We start from the raw sequence: 23,465 nt of genomic DNA, 5'->3' as shown, positions 1-23,465 counted from the left end.
AATACAGACGTTTCCCACCACTCATAACAGATTTACCACAAGAGCTCAGCTGCATGTCATTTCATGACATCACTGCATTGCATTACACCCATGACATATCTGTAACTCTTTTCTGCCTGAGTATTATTCACATATTTCTGTCTTCATTCTGAGGCTTGGTGTCGAATTGTAATTAATACGAGGTGCTGTAGATTTATACTGTAAATACCATCGAGGTGGAGGTCATGTTTTTCATTAAGGTTGCCATCTCTTTCATTTTTGGTTTTAGTTACAGCTGCATCTGTGTTCGTTTAGAAGCCTGTAACTGGCTGGGTTAGTGTGTGCTTGGGTGGAGTTGTTTTTAATGCACAACTGATAGCCACGCTCTGGGTACTGTCCAATACCTGATACTGATCTGATATTGATCAGATACTCTACAATTCGCATTTGCATTCAAGATCTGTTGTTTCCGTTAACATCACAAGGCATAAAGTTAGTCAGTGGATTGGATCTGATTCTGATCCAGTGTTTCAGCCCAATACCGGCCACAATACTGTACTTAGTATGAGATTGGTATATCTCTAGGTTTGAAAAAGTATCTGTTTGTGTACTGAGCTATTCAGTCATTCATTCAGTCTTCAGTAAGGGCTTTATCCTGGTCATGGTCACGATGGATCCGGAGCCAATCCCAGGAACACTGGGCATAAGGCAGGGAGAATTCACCCCTGTATAGGATGCCAATTCATCACACATTCACACCTGGGGCTGTTTTACCATATCTGATCCACCTACCTGCATGTTTTTTGGGAGATGGGAGGAAACTGGAGAACCCAGAGGAAACCCACACACAGAGAACCTAAGCTCCGGATTGAATCGGAGACCCTGCAGCTGAAGTCAATAGGAAATGGATAGGCATTTAACAACACCCACGTATTGTTACTGAATTTATATAATGATCTGAAAGAATGTCCGGGTAATGACAGTGATGATATGATAATGTTTTTTCCAATAGAATTATGTCATAATATGCTTTCTCAGAGTAAACTTGCAAAACTACAATATTTTTTACATAATTTATATCATGAAAACATATTTAAGTATTATTATTATTATTATTATTATTATGTAATTATTTTTCCTACCAGCTCCTCATAAAGTACTGAAAGTACTGAATTTGATTGTACAGATTTGCAGAGAAACAGGTACCTGTTTGGATTTTGTAATGTTCCCAAACTTTTGTACACAAATAAGTGTATCCTACTTTCTTGGAGACTAAACTAGCTGGCTAATTCATACTTACATTTCATTTTCACACTTAATGCACAGGTAATGAGGGAATGAAGCTTGAGAAATGGTATGAAGCCTGTGTCTTTCTGACATAATTTAGATTTTACTATTAAAATCATCTTTAATGCCAAACAACATACTTGTCAGGCTGAGGAAAGGCTTCTCTATGATGCTGGGTAACTCTTCTTTACTTCAATGTTTTACTGTTTTGGGTATGAGTTTTTTTTTTAAGAAACATTCTGACTCAAAATCCAGTAATTAATGCGTAATTAATCGTAATTAGAGGTGTCAGACCCCCGCTTTAATTCCTGTCCTGCTAATAAATGTATGTATTCTGATTCTCACGATGTTTTCTTTTTTCCAGGAAAGAAACCAGCTCAACCTTGATGACCAGAACATTCAGTCTTCACTTTCCCGACTGGATGTCCCCGATGGAGGGCGAGTTACTCCCACAGGAAAGCAGAATCTAGCAGACAACACTTTGGATCACTTGTCCAATGCAGAACTTCTCCATGTTGATCGCAGCTGATGTCTGCGAAGGACGCGAGAAGAACATTTCATTTTTCTACACGGTTAGAAACAAGACCATCAGCCAAAACTGGAAGGCGAGGGACTTTGTGGTGGTGGGACTCGGAGTCCCCGTGTGCATCTTCATCCTCCTCGCCAACCTGCTGGTGATGGTGGCCATCATCGTGAACCGGCGCTTCCACTTCCCCATCTATTACCTGTTGGGCAATATGGCGGCGGCGGACCTGTTTGCCGGCATCTCCTACCTCAACCTCATCTTCCACACGGGGCCGTGGACCATCGGGCTCACTCAGAATGAGTGGCTCGTGCGAGGAGCGCTGATCGAGATGAGTCTAACAGCGTCTGTGGTCAACCTGCTGGCCGTGGCATGGGAGAGACACCAGAGCATATTCGCCATGCAGCTGCACAGCACCATGTCCAACCGGCGTGTGCTGCTGTTCATCGTGGGTATCTGGGTCATAGCGATCATCATGGGCCTCGTCCCCACCATGGGCTGGAACTGCGTGTGCCACATTCAATCCTGCTCCACTGTGGCGCCGCTCTACTCCCGCAGCTTCCTGGTGTTCTGGGCTGTACTCAACCTCATCACCTTCTCCATCATGGTGGCCATATACACCCGCATCTTCATCTACGTGCGCCGGAAGAGCCAGAGCACGCTGCAGTACACACTTAACGTCAGGCAGAATGACACGCTCATCGGGCTGATGAAAACCGTCTCCATGATTCTGGGTAAAGTTTTACTGCTATTGACACATTTAAATCAAATCATTCAAACTTACTGAAAACAACCATATTAAGATGAGATAATATAAACTTTACTGATCCAGAAGGAAATTCTTGTGCCAGCTTGCTCAAGACAAACCCAAAAAAATAGAAGGTTTGCTAAAAAAAATGCATATATTTTAACATATAATGGTTATAAGATAAAAAGAGAAATATTCTTTAAAGTGTACATGTGCAAAAAATACTGACATCATAATAGCCTAATAATAAAAAAAAAAAATAAAAATAATAATAATCATAAATCAGACTTGCGATTCCATCGTTCTTTAAATTGGACCTTTCTTTCTTTCCTTAAATATTTATTAATGAACATGTTGTACTTTCTAACTGTTTATAATTACATTTAATATAAAATAAAAAGTAGTTCCCTGAGCAGCTAACATTGCAGTCATGAGAAACCAGAAAATACAAACTCCTCTGTCCTAAAGACTTTCTGTGTTATGAAAGCAGACACCGGAGACTCCTTCCATAAATGTCCAGTAAATGTCTCCTTAGAAGAGAGAAAGAAAGCTTTGTTATATCAACAAATATGTTTTCTTTGTAAAATAGCAACATTTTTTTTGTTCATTTACTCTTTAGCCTTAGATTGTACAGATCGTCCGTCTTGCAAGTCCCAGTGAACGAGCTGTTACTAAAAACCTGCTAACATATTAGAAGGAGAGCGTTAATATATACCTGTGATTTGAGTTACACCCGGCACTGCTGTCACAGCTGCTGATGGGGACACTTTTCAGGGGATTTTGTTGGGTTAGGATGCTCCTTTGATCCTCATTTCCTATCTGGAGTTGAGATAAGATAAAGGACTTAGGCATTGTTCTTCTTTAATATCTATTGTCCTAACTTCCCTAGATCCTAACTTCTAGCTGTCATGGCTACAAAACAGATAAGAATTTTACAGTTAGGATGTTTCTGTAAACACTATGCCTGGTTTTGGAGCCAAAATCATCTACTTAACTCCAGACTTTTATTACATTGTTTAAAATGAAAACAAATACACATACAAAACGAAAAAAAAAGGAAACTAATAAAGCAAAAGTGTAAATGAAAATGTGAATTTTACTTTACTCTTGTTGCTGATTTTCCCGAAGGCGCAGTGGTAGATCAGTGATTAAGGTTGTGTGCTAGTAACCGGAACGTTGGGACTTTAAATCCCTCAGAGACGCTGTAGTGCCCTTGAGCAACACCCTTCACCCCTGCAGCCCCCGGGGTTCCATACCAGGACTGACCCTGCGCTCTGACCCTGCGCTCTGACCCCAGATCATTTCCAACAAGGGATATGTGAAGAAAGCATTTCATTGTACTGTACAAATGTGTGTGTGTGTGTGTGTGTGTTTGTAATGATGACCGTAAAGCAGATCCTGTTATATCACCACATTATGTAAGAGTTTTTTGGCTGTGTGAGAAATTCTCACCAAACTGAAGAATCTCCCTGAAGATCCTGTTCACACATTTGCTTCATGGTTTCAAAAATATATATTTATCCAGGCCCAATTAATATCTTCCAATATGCATATAGGACATTCTTCATAAATGTTCATTATTTTCCCTGCTAACATTAACCAGCTAGCTAACATGAGCTAACTTGGCTGAATTTGAGAGAATTCATCTTTAAATGTTCATTGTCTTTCTATCTAGCATATTAAATGAGCTAAGAAGACAGGAGATTTTTGAGAGAATTTATTTATAAATGTTCATTATCTTCCCTGATAATGCTAGCCAGCTCTCTAATGCTAGCTAACCTGATAGGATTGATCTGAAAATGTATTAATAAATGTTTATTAACCTCCATGTTGACACTAACAAATCTGACAGAATTTCTTTATGTTAATTATCTTCCCTGACAATGCTAGCTAGCTAACTTGAACTAAGCAGAATTTATTTATAATGGTTTACTATCTGCTCTGTTAATAATAGCTGATCTGAGAGGATGTTTGAGAGAATTTAGCTGTAAATGTTCATAATCTTACCTTCTAATGCTAGACAGCTACTCAATTTACAGAATTTGTTTATCAAGGTTGTATCTTCCCTGCTAATACTAGTTAACATTACAGAATTCTTAAACCTATCTGTTTAAATTAAACCTATAATCTATTTAAGATTAAACCTGTTCATAATCTTTCTGCGCTAAAACTAGCTATCACGTATGTGCTAACCTGACAGGATTTTGTGAGAGAATTCATCCATAACTGTTTATTATCTTCTCTTTTAATGCTAGCTTACTAGCTAGCTAGCTAAATGAGCTAACAAGACAAAATTTATGAGAGATTGTAGCTGATACTGGTTAGCTAACTTGAACTAACAGGATTTCTGAAAGAATTTATCCATAAATATTCATAATTCAGAGATGAGCTAATCTGAAATTGGCATGTTCGCTAGCTAGCATTTATAGAAGTTCATTAAAAGTAGATTTATAAAAGTTAATGTTCTTCTCTGTTTATGCTTACTAATAGGCAAGAATAAAAAAAATTAAAAAAGTTAACCTGACAGGATTTATTTATCATTTATTTATAAATATTCATTATCTTCCCTGCTAGTTAGCGGGGGTAATCTGAGAGAATTTGAGAAAATCTAATCAGAAAAAGTTCACACACGAACATTTTTATCTTACTCAGACTTTTGCGCTCTATGGTTTTTCAACTTCCAGTAAGTTGAGAACTAATTATTACTAGATGACTAATACTTCACATAATGGAGAGTTAAGGAAAGGGAGGGAAAATGGAAGAGAACAATCAAGGGAGCAGCAGCAGGAGCATTAAAATACTTAAAATAGTCTGTCCTGTTTGTGTCGTGAACATGATCCACCAATGTTCGTGTCGTGAGGAATGATAATTGTGCAGTAACCCTTTATAGGAAACAGATGTTAATGAATTGACATACAGAACCTAATGAAAACAAGTCGAGGCATGCTTGAGATGTGAATCACTCTGGTTGTGTGTGTGTGTGCGTGCGCAGTAAACAGGATGTGGGCATTGACGCACACACACACACATGCACACACGACCCCAAAAGCACATGAGGACTGACTTTTTCCTTGCTTGGCCCGTTTCTTTGTCCTCAGGTGCCTTTGTGATCTGCTGGACCCCCGGGCTTGTCATCCTGCTGCTGGACGGGTTGCAGTGCACAGGCTGCCAGGTGCTGAAATACGAGAAGTACTGCCTGGTCCTGGCTGAGTGCAACTCCCTGGTGAACCCCATCATCTACTCGTGTCGCGACGAGGACATGAGGAACACGTTTAAGCGCATCCTGTGTTTCCTGTGTAGGCGGGACAGGGAGCAGGAGGTCGAGCCGAGTACCATTCACTCGGACACTTTGAAATCAGAGAGGCTGTTGATGGAGAAATACTCAGACAACTACAACCACAACCACAGAGAGCGCATATCTTCCTGAACTCTGGCCTACCGTTAGTCAAAAAGACTGTTAAACCTAAGCGTGCTGTTCTCTGTACGTCCGCGAACGATACGAGGGGTAAGTACATGTAGCAGGTGATCTGATTTGTATGTGTCTCGTCCAACAGCTAATCTGGCGTCTCTCTACGAGTCAACATCCAAGAACCGATGTTATCTGTGGTTAAGTTAGGAATAAAACATGACTCTTTCCACCCTGATAATTTTCCTATAACAGCACATTCCAAAGTGTCTTACTCCTCTCTCGTTCCTCTCACTCGTTCCTGCTCTCCTCACAGAAAACTTCGTCTTATCAACAATTACACACTTTTTTTTTTTTTTTTAGCCATTTCTGTGCAACATCCACACAAACTAATACACGAAGTCCCTGTATTAGAATGAGTGCATTAATATAAACCTGTGATTTGCACTGCAGATGAACTACTGTCATGGCCGTGCTGTTATAGAAAATTAATCAACCAATCAGATATGAGAATTGAACAGTGCTGTGGTATTAAAAAGTAATTTATAGCAGCTATAGAGGAAATGATGCCACTTCTAAATACCTTTTTTTAAAGTGAGGACGCGCTAACCACCGACTGACCAATGAACTGACCACCAGTAGGACAGCTCCATATATCCATCCTTTTTTTTTTTGTCTCAGAATCAGACCACAAACATGGCATTGTGGCACATGTAATGTTAAAACTTTTTAAGAAAACGTCCATATTACGTTTGGCATCTTGGATACGATTGCAGTAGTCTCTTCCGATCATCAAAAACTTTGTTTTCATGTCTTTGGAAAGTCTCCGTGCTCCCTAGGTTAGCAACAAAGTCCAGTCTGTTGATCAGGTTGGCTTTGTTGCTTGAAAATGGGCGGAGTCATTTATGTAGTCACTGTAGCATTTTAAACGAATGCCGTTTTAGTGGACGTTGTGCTACGATTACCACGAGAAATTGCACTTTCTGTAATGTAGTGTTGATGGACTCCATTGTTAAAATAACAAATAGCTGACTGGATTGTTTAATTGTCTCTTTTTTGTAAACTGGATAAAAATAAGTATAAAAACATTCGCTAGCAATCCTCTAACATAAAAACCTGCATATGGCTGCACAGGCTGTTTATTCTATGTCAAATATCAGGATTTCTTATATAATATTTTTGCTATGTAGAACACACCTATGTGCAAATTAACAAATCTGCTGTAATTTACAGTGACATTTCCATGTTTTATAATACACTGTTGAATTTTTGTATTATTCATAATACAGCTGGCTCAAACACTCTTTTTTGTAATCATTGAGGAATCTTCATCATGTGAACATGGCATTACCACTGTGGTTCAAAATGTATTAAAAAATAAAATTGTTATAAATGTGTTTGCTTCATATACAAATTGAAAGAGATCAGACAATCAGCATCTCACAGACATACACCATATAAAGAAACCCCAAACATGTTGTGGTATACACATTTCGTGATAATAAAGTAAATAAATCACACACCAAAGCTCAAAAGCACACTAGATTATTTTATTAGTTTTCAATTTTCTAATAAGGAACACTACAATTCTCATATTTCCTTTGTTTTTTTTTTTTTTTCTCTCTTACTAGAACAGTTCTAAAGTTGAGGTATAAAAGGAGTTCATACCAGACTAACAAGTCTGAAAATGGCAGGGTTTTATATACAAGAGAAATGGAGAGAACAGGGGAGAGGTAGAGAAAAGGAGGAGTGATGAATACAGAAGCGGAAAAGACGGGAGGAAGGAAGGATATACTACAGTTCTAGAGGGGAAAAAAAATTATACGTAACAAAACCACAAATCTGTTTCATTTGTTTTCGGTGCAGTGAAACCTAATGCTGTCACATGATCGCAAGCTTCTTTGCGAGTGTGTGTGTGGTGTGTGTACGGAAACGAGAGTTCATCTAGGATCAGTTAGGAACTGAATAGGGTCAGGACTCTCACTTTCTGAAACGCTGTCGTGATTAAGCGGATGACAAGGCTTTGTTCAAATCAGATTCATGCATTAATATGCAAATCAGCTCATTATGTTCACCTTCCTGTTTTGTTCCTCATTTAGTTTTTATACATAAATAGTTGCTGGATAAAATCGGTTACTCAAGAAGCACAAAAGTCCCAGGTGTAAACAGGATGTGAGACTCGTCTCTCTCAGGTGAGAAGCTCTAAGTAATTCCAGCAATGTGGTGTAATTCCAGGATGTCAGGGCTGTGTGTGGCGGGGAACGTGCTGGTTCATGCCGCAGCTGCAATGAGGGCTTAGAACCCTCATAAATGATGAGCAAGTTTCAGGAATGGAAACGTCGCACGCTTGGCAACTGCACAAAAGACTTGTTAAAGGACAAAAAAGAGGACTGAGCCGCTGGGAGGAGTTGCCGGGAGGCTGGATCTCCTGTTGAGCAAGCAAACACGCTCGTAAACGCACAAAAATCCAGCCTGTGACTGGAGCCGTAACCTTTTGCCTATTTGTCGTGTTGTGAAGCCTCTAAAAAAAAACGTCACGCTTCTTAAGAAACCCTGTAGCGTTTCGAATGGATGCCAGCTGGAAGATAAGCAGACATGCACAGGTGCTGTAACTCGGGGGTGCTTTAATTCACTGCACCAAACACAAATTCAACTGATTTAAAAACAAAAAAACAAAAAAACAATAATAACAACCAAAAACCCCAAAATCAAACTCAACAACATTACAAATACAAAATACAAACACTCCAGGTCATTATTGGAGTAAAGTCGAAAAAAAAAGTAATTAAAATCAAACGTGTACATTTTATAAAAAGAGAAATACACTTAAACATTCCACAATCTGTACAATGACATCCGTTGATGACGAGTACAAAAAGGAGGAAGGGAGGAAGGGAAAAAAAAAAAAAGTATTATTATTAATAATAAAAAAAATTATTTTGGTGTAGTAATAGCATTAGTTAGAAGAAAAGCCAGCCAGCTGAAATGTATTAAGTAACATTAATCTATACAGATGTGGGTACAAAGGTCATTTTTGAGTCATATCCGTGTGTGTGTCTGTGTATATGTGTGTGTGTGTGTGTGTGTGTGTGTGTGTGTGTCTGTGTGTGTGTCTATAAACAAAACCCATCTTATATTTCAGGTGTCGAGTTCATTGTGTAACAATTTCCATTCGTGTATCAGGATGCCCTGGTGCTACCATGGTCAGTATTAAAGGAAGAAAAAAAAAATTAAAAAAAAAAAATTGATGAAGAAAGAGCGAGAGAGCGAGCGAGAGAGACGTGTTTGAAAAACAAAACAACACGTCCACACTTTATTTCTGTACTTCCTGTGTCAGGAAACCAATACTGGAGTTTAATGTGACCATCCTCAATGTGTGCTGCAGTCCACCGACTTTAAAACCACGACATGCATTTTTGGTTCAACTTCAAAAAGGTGAAGAGCCCTTGTTGCTCAGCCAGGTTAAAGAATTTTTTTGTTTTTGTTTTGTTTTTTTTAATGGGATGATATGGCATGCTAGTATCACAGTATGGATGCTTTTTGTCGCATATAGCGAAAGATACAATCAGATAAAAAGTGTAACAAGACAAAAAACATCATACAAGAGCTTAAAATCAAAACCCACTTCCTCCATGGGTTCTTACATCCACCTACATTTTGCAATCTCATCTCAGACTTTTTTTTTTTTGGTTTGGAAGTACACAGTCGGGTCGACGCAGCCTCTGAAGCTCTGGTTCAACTCGAAGGCTGATATAAAAATGGTCATCTCCTGGAGCGTCCTGGAGGGCCGGAGTGCTCGGTGATGTACATGACGCGTGATGTTTTTTTTGGTCTGTCGTTCCATTACATTCTCTCCATTCTGCAATATTTACTTATTGGAAAAAAATATATAAAACTGACAAGCTACACAAGACTCTCTGGAATTAGTCTTCAAGAATTAACATGCATGGATGGAAGACTTATTTTCTTATTTAAAAAAAAAATAATAATAAAATAAAATAAAATAAAAGCATAAATGTTCAGTGGCCCAACTGTAAACCACAGCTCACTACTCACACAGGTCGGAAAGCTATGTTATATTCAACTCTACACTGTGAGGAAAAAAGCTATTAAAAGCTGCTAAGCTATTTGAACAGAGAAAAAAAGAAACTTAAAAAAAAAAAAATCTTGTAAAAAATGCCGGCGAGAAATCTAGCCTGCGGGTGCGTGATTAAAATGTCTGTCCCCTCTGCTCCAGTACAGACCTGCCCTCCACCTTCTCCTCCATTCCTCCGGGATTAAAAACCTTTCCAAAGTCACGACAATAAACAGTTGTGCTTAGCTGTTATATATATATTTTGTATTTTTGGAAATGCAGGAAGACGGCAACCGAGTATAAATGCATGTGAGAGTTCTCCTTATGAACCGATGACCTTAATGATGCAGGCAGCTGTGAAGTAGACGGCGTCAGAAAGCGATTGGACACGGGGACTGAGGAGAACCTGTGTGGTATTTTTACGTGCTGCAGCTGTCTGAGACAGTTCTCTGACGGACAAACACACGACACTCGACAGCACTTTGGTTCAAAGCAGGCAGGAAGGAGATCCTGTGTAGTCTTCACTGTAGCTGGCTTAGTAGATGTGTGTGCGCTCACACACACACACACACACACACACACACACACAAAACTCTCCAGCGCTGAGCAGAATGCTCTGACGTGTGACCTTTCTTTTTCCTTTTCCTGTGTTTCAGCCTCAGGAAGGGCCGAGTGAAGGTTCCTGGACAACTGTCCAATGAAGTCCAAACTTGAGTGTGTGAGGGAGTGTGTGTATGTGTGTGTGTGTGTGTGTGTGTGTGTGTGTGTGTGTGTGTGTGTGTGTGTGTGTGTGCACGTGCGTGTGGCTCGTTACCAATGTTGTAGCCGAGAGCTTGTAAAACAAAAGGCGAGTCCGAGGAGGAAGCGGAGTTGGACTGGTGGAAGCGCTGAGGTCCTGTGTGTGTGCGCGTGTGTGTGGGTGTGAGTGTGTGTTACTGTGTCTCTCTCAGTTGGAGGGTTGTGACTGGGCGCTGCTGGGATGTCTGGGTGGAGGAGTGATGGGGTTTTCCTGCCAGCTGCTGTTGGCCTGCACGGAACAGAAACTTGTTCTCATTGTCTCTCTCACACAAATGTAACAATCTAATCGATCACTAAAAATTAGAAAATATATGTTCTTGGGCCAACAAAAGGGTGCCAATACTTTCAATCTGAGTGACACTACACAGGTCCGTTGAGGGCAAATTTTGTCAGATGACATTTAAACAGAATGAAAATGCAAGTAGTCAGCCATTAGCTTTGGCTGTGTCTCAAACGCAGGTTCTACGATGTCTTTGTTGTACCCTATGTAGTGAGCGTGTGTAGTGAATACAAAGTCTATTAGAGGTCTATTAGGATTTTATGTGGGATCATGGGTAAGAAGTACAAAAATCGAGCAAATATTAAGGACAAGTAAACTTCAAAAATGCACTTAAATACAAAATTATGAGTGAAACTGGAAATGTGTGTCTGCTTGTGTGTGGGTGTGAGTGTTTATTACTCACGTCTAGGCAGTGTGGGGTGTAAAGGGCACTTCCTGACCGCTCCTCATAGCCGGCCGTCAGGTGTGTAGCACGGCGCTGGGTATCCACCTGTTAAACACACACAAAGAGCGACATGCCTTCAACACACACCCACACACCTTTAAGCCAGTACACACAATAACACTTCAGTTGCACTTCATCCTGCTTTTATAATCATGATTGTTAGATTCGGCTGGTATTCAGCTTCGAATGCCTAAAAATAGAGCGCACATTTATGGTGTGCACTTTTCACACCAAAAAATCTGAAAGAGACGTTGTGACATCATCAGAGGCCTTGTATGGGTTTAAGGTGTGTCTCAAACAGAAAGCTTCGCTGCTTAAGCTGTCCAATGACTCAGTGACTCACAAGTTCCTTGTAAAAAATTTATCTGAGATGCGACTTAAAGGAAGTGTTACATCATGACTTTGCATAAAGTAATTATACAAGTGAGTGAGTGAAGTGAAGTGATTTTTATGTAAAAAATTTTTCTAAAGCTTAAAATATATACAAGAAAACAACATTACACACCACAGAAGCCTACTGAGCAAGAGAGTGCTAACCACACGCTAATCTCATCATACATCATATACATTTAGGCTTTCACTGAATTGAAAAACACCACCTGCAACACCACAATCAACAATAAACGTGAATTCAGAGGTCATTTTCACCAAAATTTCATTTTAATTTAAACTTTTTTATTTCCCTCAGAAAACTCTCCACGGTAGTTTTCCTACACGCTACACCAGCTAGTTTCTAATTTGTAATAAAGTCTTACGGTTAAAACAATTCCATTCAGGAGGTCATGGGTTCAAACCCCAGAATCGCCAAGCTGCAAGACTATTAACCCCTCAGCTGCTCAGATGTATCCTGTATGTCGCTTTGGGGTCCTGAGCAGTGCAACACAAAAGAGACTGAGAGTTTGAATCCCGACAATGACACAGCCACCCACGGCTAGGAGTCCGGCGATGGAAGGGCGGGGCCATCCTCTTTCTCCACTGTCAATCAGAGGTTCACTAGCTAATCGTGGGCATCTGTGAGCTCATGTATGCGGAAGAGAGTAGATAGCACTTTTCCTCTGAGGGTGTAATGTTGCATGAGCAGCAGATTGAAAAAAATGACTGACAGGTAACCAAATTAGGGAGAAAAATGAGGACAAAATTAGATAACATCAGCCAAATGAGCAAAATGTAAACACTATATATATATAAAATATATGTCCGTTTTTCCTCAGATAGATAGGACAAAGAAGATTTTTTGGATATGGCTGGATGCCTTTGTGCTGTAATATTTACATATTTTACTACATAAAAAAAAGAACAATGCCCAAGCCTTCTGATATCCAGAGACTGATCCAGAGACAGGCACGCTTTATTGGCACTCCGGCGAGAAAAATATTGCTACATTCAACTAAAACCTCTTCGGAATTTCCAAAACAAACTCTGATATGAATTCGATTCTACTGTTGATTGCAGTGTTCGATCTCTGGTGTTTCTCAATTCAGTGAAAAGTCTAAATGTGTCAATGTAGTTTTTTTTTTTTTCTCCTCTTCTTTTAAGCCGTCTCTTGTGCAACAGTCTTTTATCATGTGTAATGATTCCTTTTCTTGTCAATATTTAAAATGTAAAAAAAAAAAAAAAAAAAAAAAAAAAAGAATTCTAGATCAATGTGATTAACAGAAATCTGTTTCCATGTTTATGCAAGAAACCTTTTCAGTAATGTTACTGTCAGCTGTGTGTGTGTATACGTGCGTGCGTACGTGTGTGTGTGTGTGAGATTTAGTGGCACAGCTGTCTGGCTGTAGCGTACTGATCCGATTAGATGCTGCTCCAGATGCTCGTGTTCCCAGAAGGACAAGCGAATCAACAATTCAGCAGTATAATAGTAATAAGGGTACAGAAGGAGAGAAACTGAAAGCAGATATGAAGCAAGATGTGAAGTGGTAAAAGTGTGTGTGTGTCTTTATGAGATGATATAATGGACGCCCTGATACGTGGTTAACAGTCTGATTTATCAGAAATGCATTTAAGAGGAAAATGCACATATTTCCACCACAGGAAACTTTGCAGCAGCCCACGTTCCTGGGCTGTAGTTCTGATTTATGAACAGCGTTTTTTCTGCACTGAGTATTAATGATGTGATTATTAAATGATAGCAGATGCACTAACCCCACATTTTACACAAATGTATAGTCTGAAAATAAACGAACATTTATTTATTAAAATCATTAACGTAGCTAGATTATAGATAAACAAATTCGAGATAGAAATATGGACAGAAATATGGAAGATGGATTTTGTGTGCTAATATTTTCAGATGTTACTCAGTCACATTCAGACAAGCCATGTTTAAATGAATAGTGTACGAATTGTTTGAAGTGTTTGAATTTTGAAAACCTCTCATGTTGTCTTTAAACTTAACGAAAGCTCTGGTTTGTGTACCAGTCTTTTGGATTTTCTAGATTGGTCCAATTACTGAGGTCAGAGTTTTTTGAATTGAGATGCAGCCCATGAAAATAATCACGATGACAACGGAAAGTTTTACAGGGAAACAGAGCTTTTAAGCTGGGCATAAAATCATTAAACATTTTCAACTGGGAAACCTGATGGGCAAGAATGTTTTGACGTGCTATCTAGTCAATGTCGCTGGTACACTGATAAGTCAGTGCCAGGAATATTCCTTCAGTTTTTACTCACTTACACAGACTCAGTTACACACACGCATGTTACTGACAGCATAAAATGTCCAAATGTTACAGTCGTCCTATATTATAAACCTGAAATTTTTTAAAAACAGTAGGAAGGTTGAGGCTTGGGGTAGCAGAAAATTCATGATGTTCATTTGGGGTTGTTTGTCTAAAAAGATTGAGAACACCTGGATTAGAGATGCACCACATTTAGGGCCAAAAAAAAAAAAAAAAGGCTCAAAGCAGCTGGTTTAGATAGATATATTGATAGATAGATAGATACAGACAGGTGATAGACAGATAGAGAGACTGAAGAATGCCTCTCTTAAAAGAAGATACAGGAGTCTATTGTATTTGGTTACAGTACATCATGTCCAGCATCGACTCTCACTCAGCACATCTCCTGTTTTGACTTGTTGCCTAAAAACAGTGGAATTTCCAGGAATGCTGATGGAGGTGAAGGGAATCAGCGTCAACCTGGGCAAGTCCTAACTAAGTGAGGTAAAATGAAATTGAAACATGGCCTAAAGCTACATTTCAGCACATCTTAGAGAGGTGTGTGTGAGTGTGTGTGTGTGGGGGGGGTTAAGTCTACCTAGAGAGGAGTTAATAGTAAAATTGTGCGCGGGAAATGAACGAATGCCGTGATTCTGACCTTGAACTTATGCTCGACTGCCATGGAGCTATTATTAAAAAACTGTTAAAAAAAAATAAAAGGACTGACTGTTACATGGAATGATAATTACAAATAAACTTCTGACCTCCTTTTAATTCCAGTGGAGTGTAACGAGAGGAGGCGGATAAGGATTAAATCAGCTTATTCTGTAAAACGTGGGCACGCTTTCTTTAGAGGAGAGAACGAGTACACCAAAACACAATTTATTAACCGAGCATGAACTAGCAAATAGAGGTCATGAAAAAGTACAGTGTGTGCACATGCTGCGAGTTCAAGACAACAGAAAGAAAGAAACAGAGAAAGGAAAAAGAAACAGAGAAATAAGAGCGAAGTGTTAGATGAGAAGACAATAATAAAAATAATAAAGAAAGAGAAGAAAAGGGGGAAAGAGAAAAGTATAAGACAACAGAGACAAAGAAACAGAGGGAAAGAAAGAAAACGAGAAAGAAGAAAAATGTGTGAGATAAGATAGTAGAAAGAAAGAGAGGAAAGGGGAAAAAAGAAAAAAATGAAAGACAAAAAAGAAAAAGAGAGAAGATTTTATATATATATATATATATATATATATATGTATATATATATGTATATATATATATATATATATATATATATATATATATATATATATATATATATATATATACACATACTACAGCAGATTAAAAAAAAGGAAAAGTGTGACAAAAGACAATAGTAAGAAAAAAAAAGTGGAGAAAGCGAAAAAGAGATGAAAATGAAAAAGTATAAGAACAGAAAGAAAGAAGTAAAGGGGAAAAAAGGGGAAAAAAGGAAATACAAAAAGGATGAGAAGACAGAGAAAGAAGAACAAGCAAGAATGTTATGATAAAAGTAAGAAAGAAAAAAAAGAAAAGAAAGAGAAAGGTGAGATGGAAAAAGAGAAAAAAGTTTCTCTCTAGAAAATCTCTAGAGCCTTATAAAAGCTTTTTTTTTTTTTTTTTTTTTAAATAAACAAAAAATAAAATAAAATAAAACAACCCTTGATTAAATTATTATTATTTTTTATAAACACATGCTACTCTGTAATTTTATTTCCCTTCAGACCGGCGTCTGAGAAAGAGAACGTCTGTTCTTTCCCTCTTCACACCTGCTGTGCGTCACATCACTGTGAGAATGTTGGTAAATGATGGACAGCGCTTTAAAACTGTTAAATAGCCTAATAAAAAGACGTTAATAACAAGAAATGTATTGAGTGTAACAAAACTGACTGAATGACTCATATTATTTCCAAGATCACGCTGAGTCAAATAGCGCGAGTGACCTTTAAGCTCAGGACATGAGATGGAAGCTGATTTGGGTGCTTATTGAAGAGAAACTCAGCAGTTATTACTGTAAACAATGTGCAAAAATGTGCAAAAACGTGCAAAGCAATGTGGCAGTAATGCGGTTTAATGTAGGTTATTATCGGTCTATCAGGTTATAAGCGCAGAAGAATGCAGAGGCGCCTTTCCTGATGAACTCGCATGATTATGTGTGTAATGCATACATGCAGGTTCTTAGGAAAGGAATCTGCCAGTAACAGTCTGCAACTTCGGTACAGTTATCACCTTCCACTAAATCACACCCAGTCAGCTGATCAGCATCTTGTCAGAACTCGCAGGTTTTAAAACTAAGCCGTAAAAGCTGCAGATTCTGATGGTTGGCCTTGAAGAGGAAGCAAAACTGAGAACAGTATGGCTCAGGAGCGCTAAAGACACACATGGAGAAAGAAGGAACCTTCGAATAGAGCTTCGTGTGTGTGTGTGTGTGTGTGTGTGTGTGAATGTGAGACAGAGTCTGTGTGTTAAAGAGGAAGTTTCAAGGTCAGTGAAAGCCCTCAGCACACCACTGTGCTGTTGTTTATTTTCACCAACATCGTCCTTAAACCCAGGAATAGTTTTTCAGGAAACATCAGGAACACACGCTTCATGTTTAACCAACACACACACACACACACAGAGTTCTGGGAACCTTCTGTAGTTTTTGTTTGCTTGTTTGTTTTACTGTATATTGTGTACGAAAGCGTTTTATTATGAAAATGATTTTAGGCTCAATGCTAAAAATTCTTCTTAAATATTAATCATCGTCATTAACTACATTTGCTTTTCCTGGAGAAAACACAGTGCTGTCAAGGAGCAGGAAGTAACAGAGTGATGGATGAATAAAAGGAAGGAGGGAGAGTGAAAAAGAAATAGAGGCAAAGGAGAAAGGAAGGCAAGAGGTAGAATGAGAGGGAAAAAATCGGAGGAAAAGCAGGAAGAACAGAGAGAAGAAGAGAAAGGCAGAAGGAACAAAGAAAAACCAAATAGTATGAGATAAGGAGAAAGAAAGAAAGACAAATAAAGAATACATTAACAAACGATGGAGAAAGAAAAAAAAAAAACAAGAAAGTTAAATTAAAAAGAAACTGTGAAAATAACTAAGATGGAAAGAAAAAGAAAGAAAGAGGGAGGGAAGACAAAGAAAAAGTAAAAAAAAAAAAAAAAAAAAATGAGAGAAATGATGAAAGAGATAGAAAAGAGTGAGAATGTTACACAGAGAAGAGAAAAAAGACAAAGTGAAAGAAAGTGGATTTAAAAAGCAAGTGAGAGGAAGGATAGTAGTAACGAAGGAAATGGAGAAAAAAGGAAAGAAAGGAGATAGAAAGAGGGAGAATGGGGGAAAATGTAAACCATGAAGATAAGTCGGTGTTCCTCTTTCGGCTGCTCCTGTTAGGGGTCGCCACAGCAGATGATCGGTCTGTGTATTTGATTTGGCACAGTTTTTACGCCAGATGCCCTTCCTGATGCAACCTCCCCAATTTTAGCCGGGCTTGGGACCGGCATCTAAACCATGAAGAGAGCATACTGTTGCACGCAACCTCAGTGGCTGGGGCTGGTTCCCTGACCCGGACTCGAACCCGGGCCACAGCCGTGAGAGCGCTGTGGCCTAACCACTAGTCCTCCAGGGACTAAAACATGAAGATAAGAGGGAAAAAAAAAGATGAAAAAAGAAAGAAAAGAAAAAAAAACAAACAAACAAGAGAAACAGAGTGAATGTTCAAATGTATACTACAGATAAGAAAAAGAGAAAGAAAAAAATATTGTGAGATAAAGAGACGAAAGTAAGCCAAAGAGAACAAAAGAACAGAAAGAGGAAGAGAATAACCAGGAGAGAGAGTTTGATGGAAAGACAATGAGAATTAAAGTGAGAGAGTAATGGAGAAAAGAGAAAAAAGGACACGAGAGAGAGAGAGAGAGAGAGAGAGAGAGAGAGACAGAGAGAGAGGATGTGAGAAAAGCAGAAAGCTGTAAGATGTTATTTGTGCCTGTTTTAATGGAGGTGCTCTGTGATGGGTTTATCCATGTCTTTATCTGTGTGTGTGTGTGTGTGGGTGGGTGTGTGTGAGACAGAGAGAGAGATGTGTATCCATGTCTTTATCTGTGTGTGTGTGTGGGTGTGTGTGAGACAGAGAGAGAGAGAGAGAGAGAGAGAGAGAGATGGGTTTACCCATGTCTGGATCTGTGTGTGTGTGTGTGTGTGTGTGTGTGTGTGTGTGTGTGTGTGTGTGTGTGTGTGTGTGCTGCACACCTGAGTTGGGTGTGGCGGGGGAGTTTGCCTGGCTGGCCTGTGCAGAAGCGTTGGCTGCGTCCACGGCTGTTTTTACTGCGTACAGGTTTGCTTCCTCCTGAAACTTGCCGATGTTTTTCTTGTACCGAATTCTCTTGTTGCCGAACCAGTTAGACACCTGAAACGGTACACAACGTACAAAATATTTAATTCCACGGCAGGTAGGAGCACGTCGGGGAGAATTTCTAGACTTAATAATGAGTTACGTGATATTTACACCACAGCGTGACTGAATTCTTGAATCTGATTGGTCAGAAGGAGTACATTACAGCTGTGTGTGTGTGTGTGTGTGTGTGTGTGTGTGTGTGTGTACAGCACGACCTGGAAAGTAGTTCCGGCTGTAACATGAACGCCAGGTTAATCCTGATGCGCTCATTCTAATACGTTATCGTTTCTATAGTAACAGCTCATACACAGGGACTTGGATGGTGAACGCTTTATATAAACTAAGTAATAAATCTCATAATAAACAATTCTATAAAAAAATGAATTGTTTAACAAAGAAAAACCAGCTGTTGATGTGGTGAAGCTTTTGTTAGCAGACATTTATGTAACGATTATAGAAGAAGTGTCAGCCAGTGTCAGCGCTTTCTAACAGTCACAGTGCTTTGTGAGGTGTTGCTTCTTCACGACAGACTTTATGCTGTCCAGTTTTGCAGTGAACAGACAAAGCTGCGCATTTGAGAGAGCGAGAGAGAGAGAATGAGAGCGAGAGAGAGAGAGAGATCCTGGTACAGAAAGGACTGTTAAACATGGCTATTATGTAAGAGAGCACAGGAACAAACTTGTGGACTCATGGACGTTATGCAACATTTTGCGACATGTTTTTCATTAATAAATGAGTGGAATAACACTCCATGCTGTTATATGACAACAAGGCACTTTACGTCAGGCCATATCACTCCACCCCGGTGTGGATTATTTGCGTATAAGTGCACGTCTGTCATGTGTTACTCCTTAAATAAATGATCTACAATTCTGATTTCAAAGAAAAACACTGAACAGAAAACGTGGAGAGAGACGAGGGGTCCATAAGTGCGATACTCGTACAGCAAATGATTGTATCATTTTAAAGAAAAACATGAAATAAGTACACACTATGCTGTGAGTAAAATCTATCTATTCACTGTGGACCTAAAACAAATCATTAGGTTTTCCTTATGTAGACTGCAGTATCTACACAATAGTGCTTATTTATTAAAAAAAAACAAATCTTATCTTGTGTCTCAAGAGTTCTCCTAAGTGCCACTTCATGTTCCTAGATAAGACATTTCCTTTAAAACCTGATCAATGTCCTGCTGTGAGGGGGCGGGCTTTCACGGAAATGTATTTTAACAGCGATTGGCTGATGTGGGAAACTCAAAAGAACACAATAACTATATTATAATTTAAGAAAAAAAGGATTTCATACACGGAAACAAAGACAGAAATGTTTCCTGTAATAATTAGAATAAATGAGGGGTACTGTAATTAATTAGAGGGCAGTATTTTATTTAATTAACATTTATTTCTGTAAAAAGTACTTGGCTAAATAGTCTTAATTAGCCAAAAAGAGGGAGAATGCTAAAATGTTAACTATACAGAAGATAAAGAGAAAGAAAAAAACATTGTGAGAAAAAGAGAAAGGAAAAAAAAAATACTGCGAGAAAATGCGATAAAAATAAAGAGATGAAAGGAAGCAAAAGAGAACGAAAGAACAGAAAGAGGAAGAGTATAATCAGGACAGAGCATTACATGAGAGAGTTAATTGAATGAGAAATAAAGTGACAGAGAAATGACTCACGGATTGATATTCTGATTTCATAACTTCCTGTAGATAATTAGCAGGGAGTTGTCTGAACTTTGATCTCTGGCTGCATTTCACTGCATTATTGCTAACTCCACAATCACGGCAGCACTCTCACTATGGAAACGAAACAACTTTAAAAGCTCATTGCTTTAAAAGCTATAAACTGAAGGGATGTGAAGGGAATCAACAGCAGCCGCCATTTTGGATCATCTGAGATTCAGTCTTAATGGCACGGGAGTTCTCTAAAGCACCCTGAAGTCTTTTTTTCATTTTAAATATTTAGTGAATTGCATTTGATAAAAATTCTTAAAATTAAGACTAGCACGTCCATTTTTGTGAATATGACCTCTGATATTCTCTTTTGCGCCTTAGGTTAATTGGTATATAGCCCTGTGTACTATAAACAAGAAAACAGCAAAATGGAGAGGTTAATGCAGATTTTGAGAATAAAAAGTCCATATTAGCTCCACCCTAGAACATGCACACATTAGGTCTATACCATAAAATCACTATCATGCTGAATATCAGTGGATGAGATGGATAATTAAAACAAAACAAACAAACAAAAAAAAAACAAAAGAGGGAAATGTCCAGTGTGAGCTAATAATTAGCAGCTCCGCCACTTCATTTTTTTTTACCCACTCAAGAGATCACAGCCCCGCCCACTTGTTTTCTATCGGTTCGCAAGACTGAGGCTCATGAATTCATGGGTCAAAGTTCATTTAGATATGGACGACAGAACCGCGATCATAAGCGAACTTTTTTCACATCCTGTCTCCTCTTGAGTGAATCAGCCTTTCCGTGAGGCGAATGTTATTCGTGTTTGTTCTGACCGCTGACTTCGCTGAAAAAGAACAAAATCAGTTCTTCTGACTGGGTTAGTGACTTCCCCCGTGTCCTGCTCACACTCGGTGACAGAGCTGTTGTTGTGTTTCTGACCTGAGACACAGTGATGCCACACTTTTTGGCCAGCTCCTCCTTGGCTTCCTCACTGGGGTATGGGTTGGACAGGTGTGAGTAAAAATACTCGTTCAGCACCTCCGTCGCCTGCTTATTGAAGTTACGTCTCTTGCGTCTGTGGACAGAAAAGAAAACGAAATTTAAACAGCAGTTCAGCATCGGGCGCAGAGGTTACATCACAAAAAAAAAAAAATGCAAGCTGGCCAAATTTCCTGTTTGTTTGCAGGTGTCAAACTGATACTTTATATTCTTGAACATCTAATTACAGCTTAGCAACCAGTATTATCCACCTCAAGGTTTCTTCCCTTTAGTCACTGTGGTTTTTCTACAGAACCTTATACTTCTGACATAATTTTTCCCCGGGTTGGTGGTTGGAAAGTTTCTGTATACATCACAGTTATTTTAATACAATCTGTAAATATATTTTTGTCTATATTTATGTATGGGTGTAAATAAAACTATCCACATACACTGATCAGCCATAACATTAAAACCACCTGCTTAATATTGTGTAGGTCCCCCTTGTGCTGCCAAAACAGCTGTTAAGGCATGGACTCCACAAGACCTCTGTTGTATCTGGCACCAAGACGTTAGCAGCAGATCCTTTAAGTCCTGTAAGTTGTGAGGTGGGGCCTCCATGGATCAAACTTGTCTGTCCAGGACATCCCACAGATGCTAGATCGAATTGAGGTCGGGGAAATTTGGAGGCCAAGTCAACACCGTGAACTCCTTGGAATGTTCCTCAAACCATTTCTGAACAATTACTGCAGTGAGGCAGGGAGCATTATCCTGCTGAAAGAGGCCACTGCCATTAGAGAATAGCGTTGCCATGAAGGCGTGTACCTGGTCTGCGACGATGTTTAGGTAGGTGGTACGTGTCAAAGTAACATCCACCTGAAGTCCAGGACCCAAGGTTTCCCAGCAGAACATTGCCCAGAGCATCACACTGCCTCTGCTGGCTTGATTTCTTCCCATGGTGCATCCTGGTGCCATCTCTTCCCCAGGTAAGCTACGCACACGCACCCAGCTGTCCACATGATGTAAAAGAAAACGTGATTCATCAGACCAGTCCCCCTTCTTCCATTGCTCCATGGTCCAGTTCTGATGCTCACGTCCCCACTGTAGGCGCTACTGGTGGTGGACAGAGGTCAGCATGGGCACTCTGACTGGTCTGCAGCTACGCAGCCCCATATTCAGCAAGCTGGGATGCACCGTGTGTTCTGATACCTTTCTATCAAAGCCAGCATTAACTTTTTCAGCGGTTTCTGCTGCAGTAGCTCTTCTGTGGGATCAGACCAGATGGACTAGCCTTCACTCCCCACACGTATTAATGAGACTTGGGCGCCCATGACCTTGTCACTGGTTCACCAGTTTTCCTTCCTTGGACCACTTTTGGTAGGTACTAACCACTGCACCCCACGAACACCCCACGAGACGTTTTTGAGATGCTCTGACCCAGTCGTCTAGCCAACACAATTTGGCCCAAATCAAAGTCACTCAGATCCTTACGCTTGCCCATTTTTCCTGCTTCCAACACATCAACTTCGAGAACTGACTGTTCACTTGCTGCCTAATATATCCCACCCCTTGACAGGTGCCACTGTAACAAGATACTCAATGTTATTCACGTCACCTGTCAGTCATACATATTATATATGAGATATAGTATCTATAGTAAATGCTTAAATGCTTACAAAATAAAATAGTGCTCACTGTGAATGATTTTTAATCCCATTTCATTAAACAAATACTGTACAATGCTATTTTGTAAATAATACTATTATCGTAATAATACTAAATATTTTTAGAATTGGGTTACTGGCTATTGCGTGGTTCTCACACAGACCTGGCTAGACCTAATAGTGACAGAGTAAAGGCTGTTGTTTTACTAGCAGTTTCCATAGCCTAAAAGAGAATTTCAAGAAATATCTGTGCAGCAATATTTAGACCAGATATCATAACCACAGCTTACTTAGTTGGTAATATTATCTAGCTTTGGGGAAACAACAGACGTGTTTTAAAAAAAACAAAAATATCGCAGTACTCGCAGACGTTTCTAGAATACATTATCATGATTAGAGGTGGCACATCACCAGTTACTCTTACCCGATACTGAAACTTTGAGTGTCAACCCACAACTGATATCCATCTGACACTGTTTTCTTTAAAAACTCCTAAGCTTTAAGATTTTTATTAACTAAACTCTTTCACACAGATACCACTTACACTG

The 23,465-nt window shown here is 39.2% G+C and overlaps 2 protein-coding genes across 6 annotated transcripts in view; one reads left to right on the top strand and one right to left on the bottom strand.

The window, feature by feature from the left end:
* lpar2a (lysophosphatidic acid receptor 2a) overlaps nt 1-7,338 on the top strand; it is an 18,872-nt gene extending 11,534 nt beyond the window's left edge. For all 4 annotated transcript variants that reach the window (XM_053228306.1, XM_026945965.3, XM_026945964.3 and 1 more), the window contains 2 exons: nt 1,631-2,523; nt 5,636-7,338. In XM_053228306.1, coding sequence (XP_053084281.1) covers nt 1,764-2,523; nt 5,636-5,964 — 1,089 coding nt within the window. In that variant the 5' untranslated portion in view covers nt 1,631-1,763 and the 3' untranslated portion in view covers nt 5,965-7,338. The remainder of the gene's footprint in view (nt 1-1,630; nt 2,524-5,635) is intronic.
* A 134-nt stretch (nt 7,339-7,472) lies between these two features.
* Nucleotides 7,473-23,465, bottom strand: part of pbx4 (pre-B-cell leukemia transcription factor 4) — a 51,980-nt gene continuing 35,987 nt past the window's right edge. For both annotated transcript variants that reach the window (XM_034298332.2, XM_034298333.2), the window contains 4 exons: nt 21,215-21,350; nt 18,448-18,604; nt 11,500-11,586; nt 7,473-11,045 (listed from right to left, as the gene is read on the bottom strand). In XM_034298332.2, the coding sequence (XP_034154223.1) occupies nt 11,543-11,586; nt 18,448-18,604; nt 21,215-21,350 (337 nt within the window). In that variant the 3' untranslated portion in view covers nt 7,473-11,045; nt 11,500-11,542. The remainder of the gene's footprint in view (nt 11,046-11,499; nt 11,587-18,447; nt 18,605-21,214; nt 21,351-23,465) is intronic.

The sequence above is a fragment of the Pangasianodon hypophthalmus genome, chromosome 23 (genome assembly GCF_027358585.1).
Source record: "Pangasianodon hypophthalmus isolate fPanHyp1 chromosome 23, fPanHyp1.pri, whole genome shotgun sequence".
NCBI classification, from domain to species: Eukaryota; Metazoa; Chordata; class Actinopteri; order Siluriformes; family Pangasiidae; genus Pangasianodon; species Pangasianodon hypophthalmus.
The sequence above is the reverse complement of the archived record's forward strand: the minus strand, read 5'-3'. Positions and strand labels throughout refer to the sequence as shown.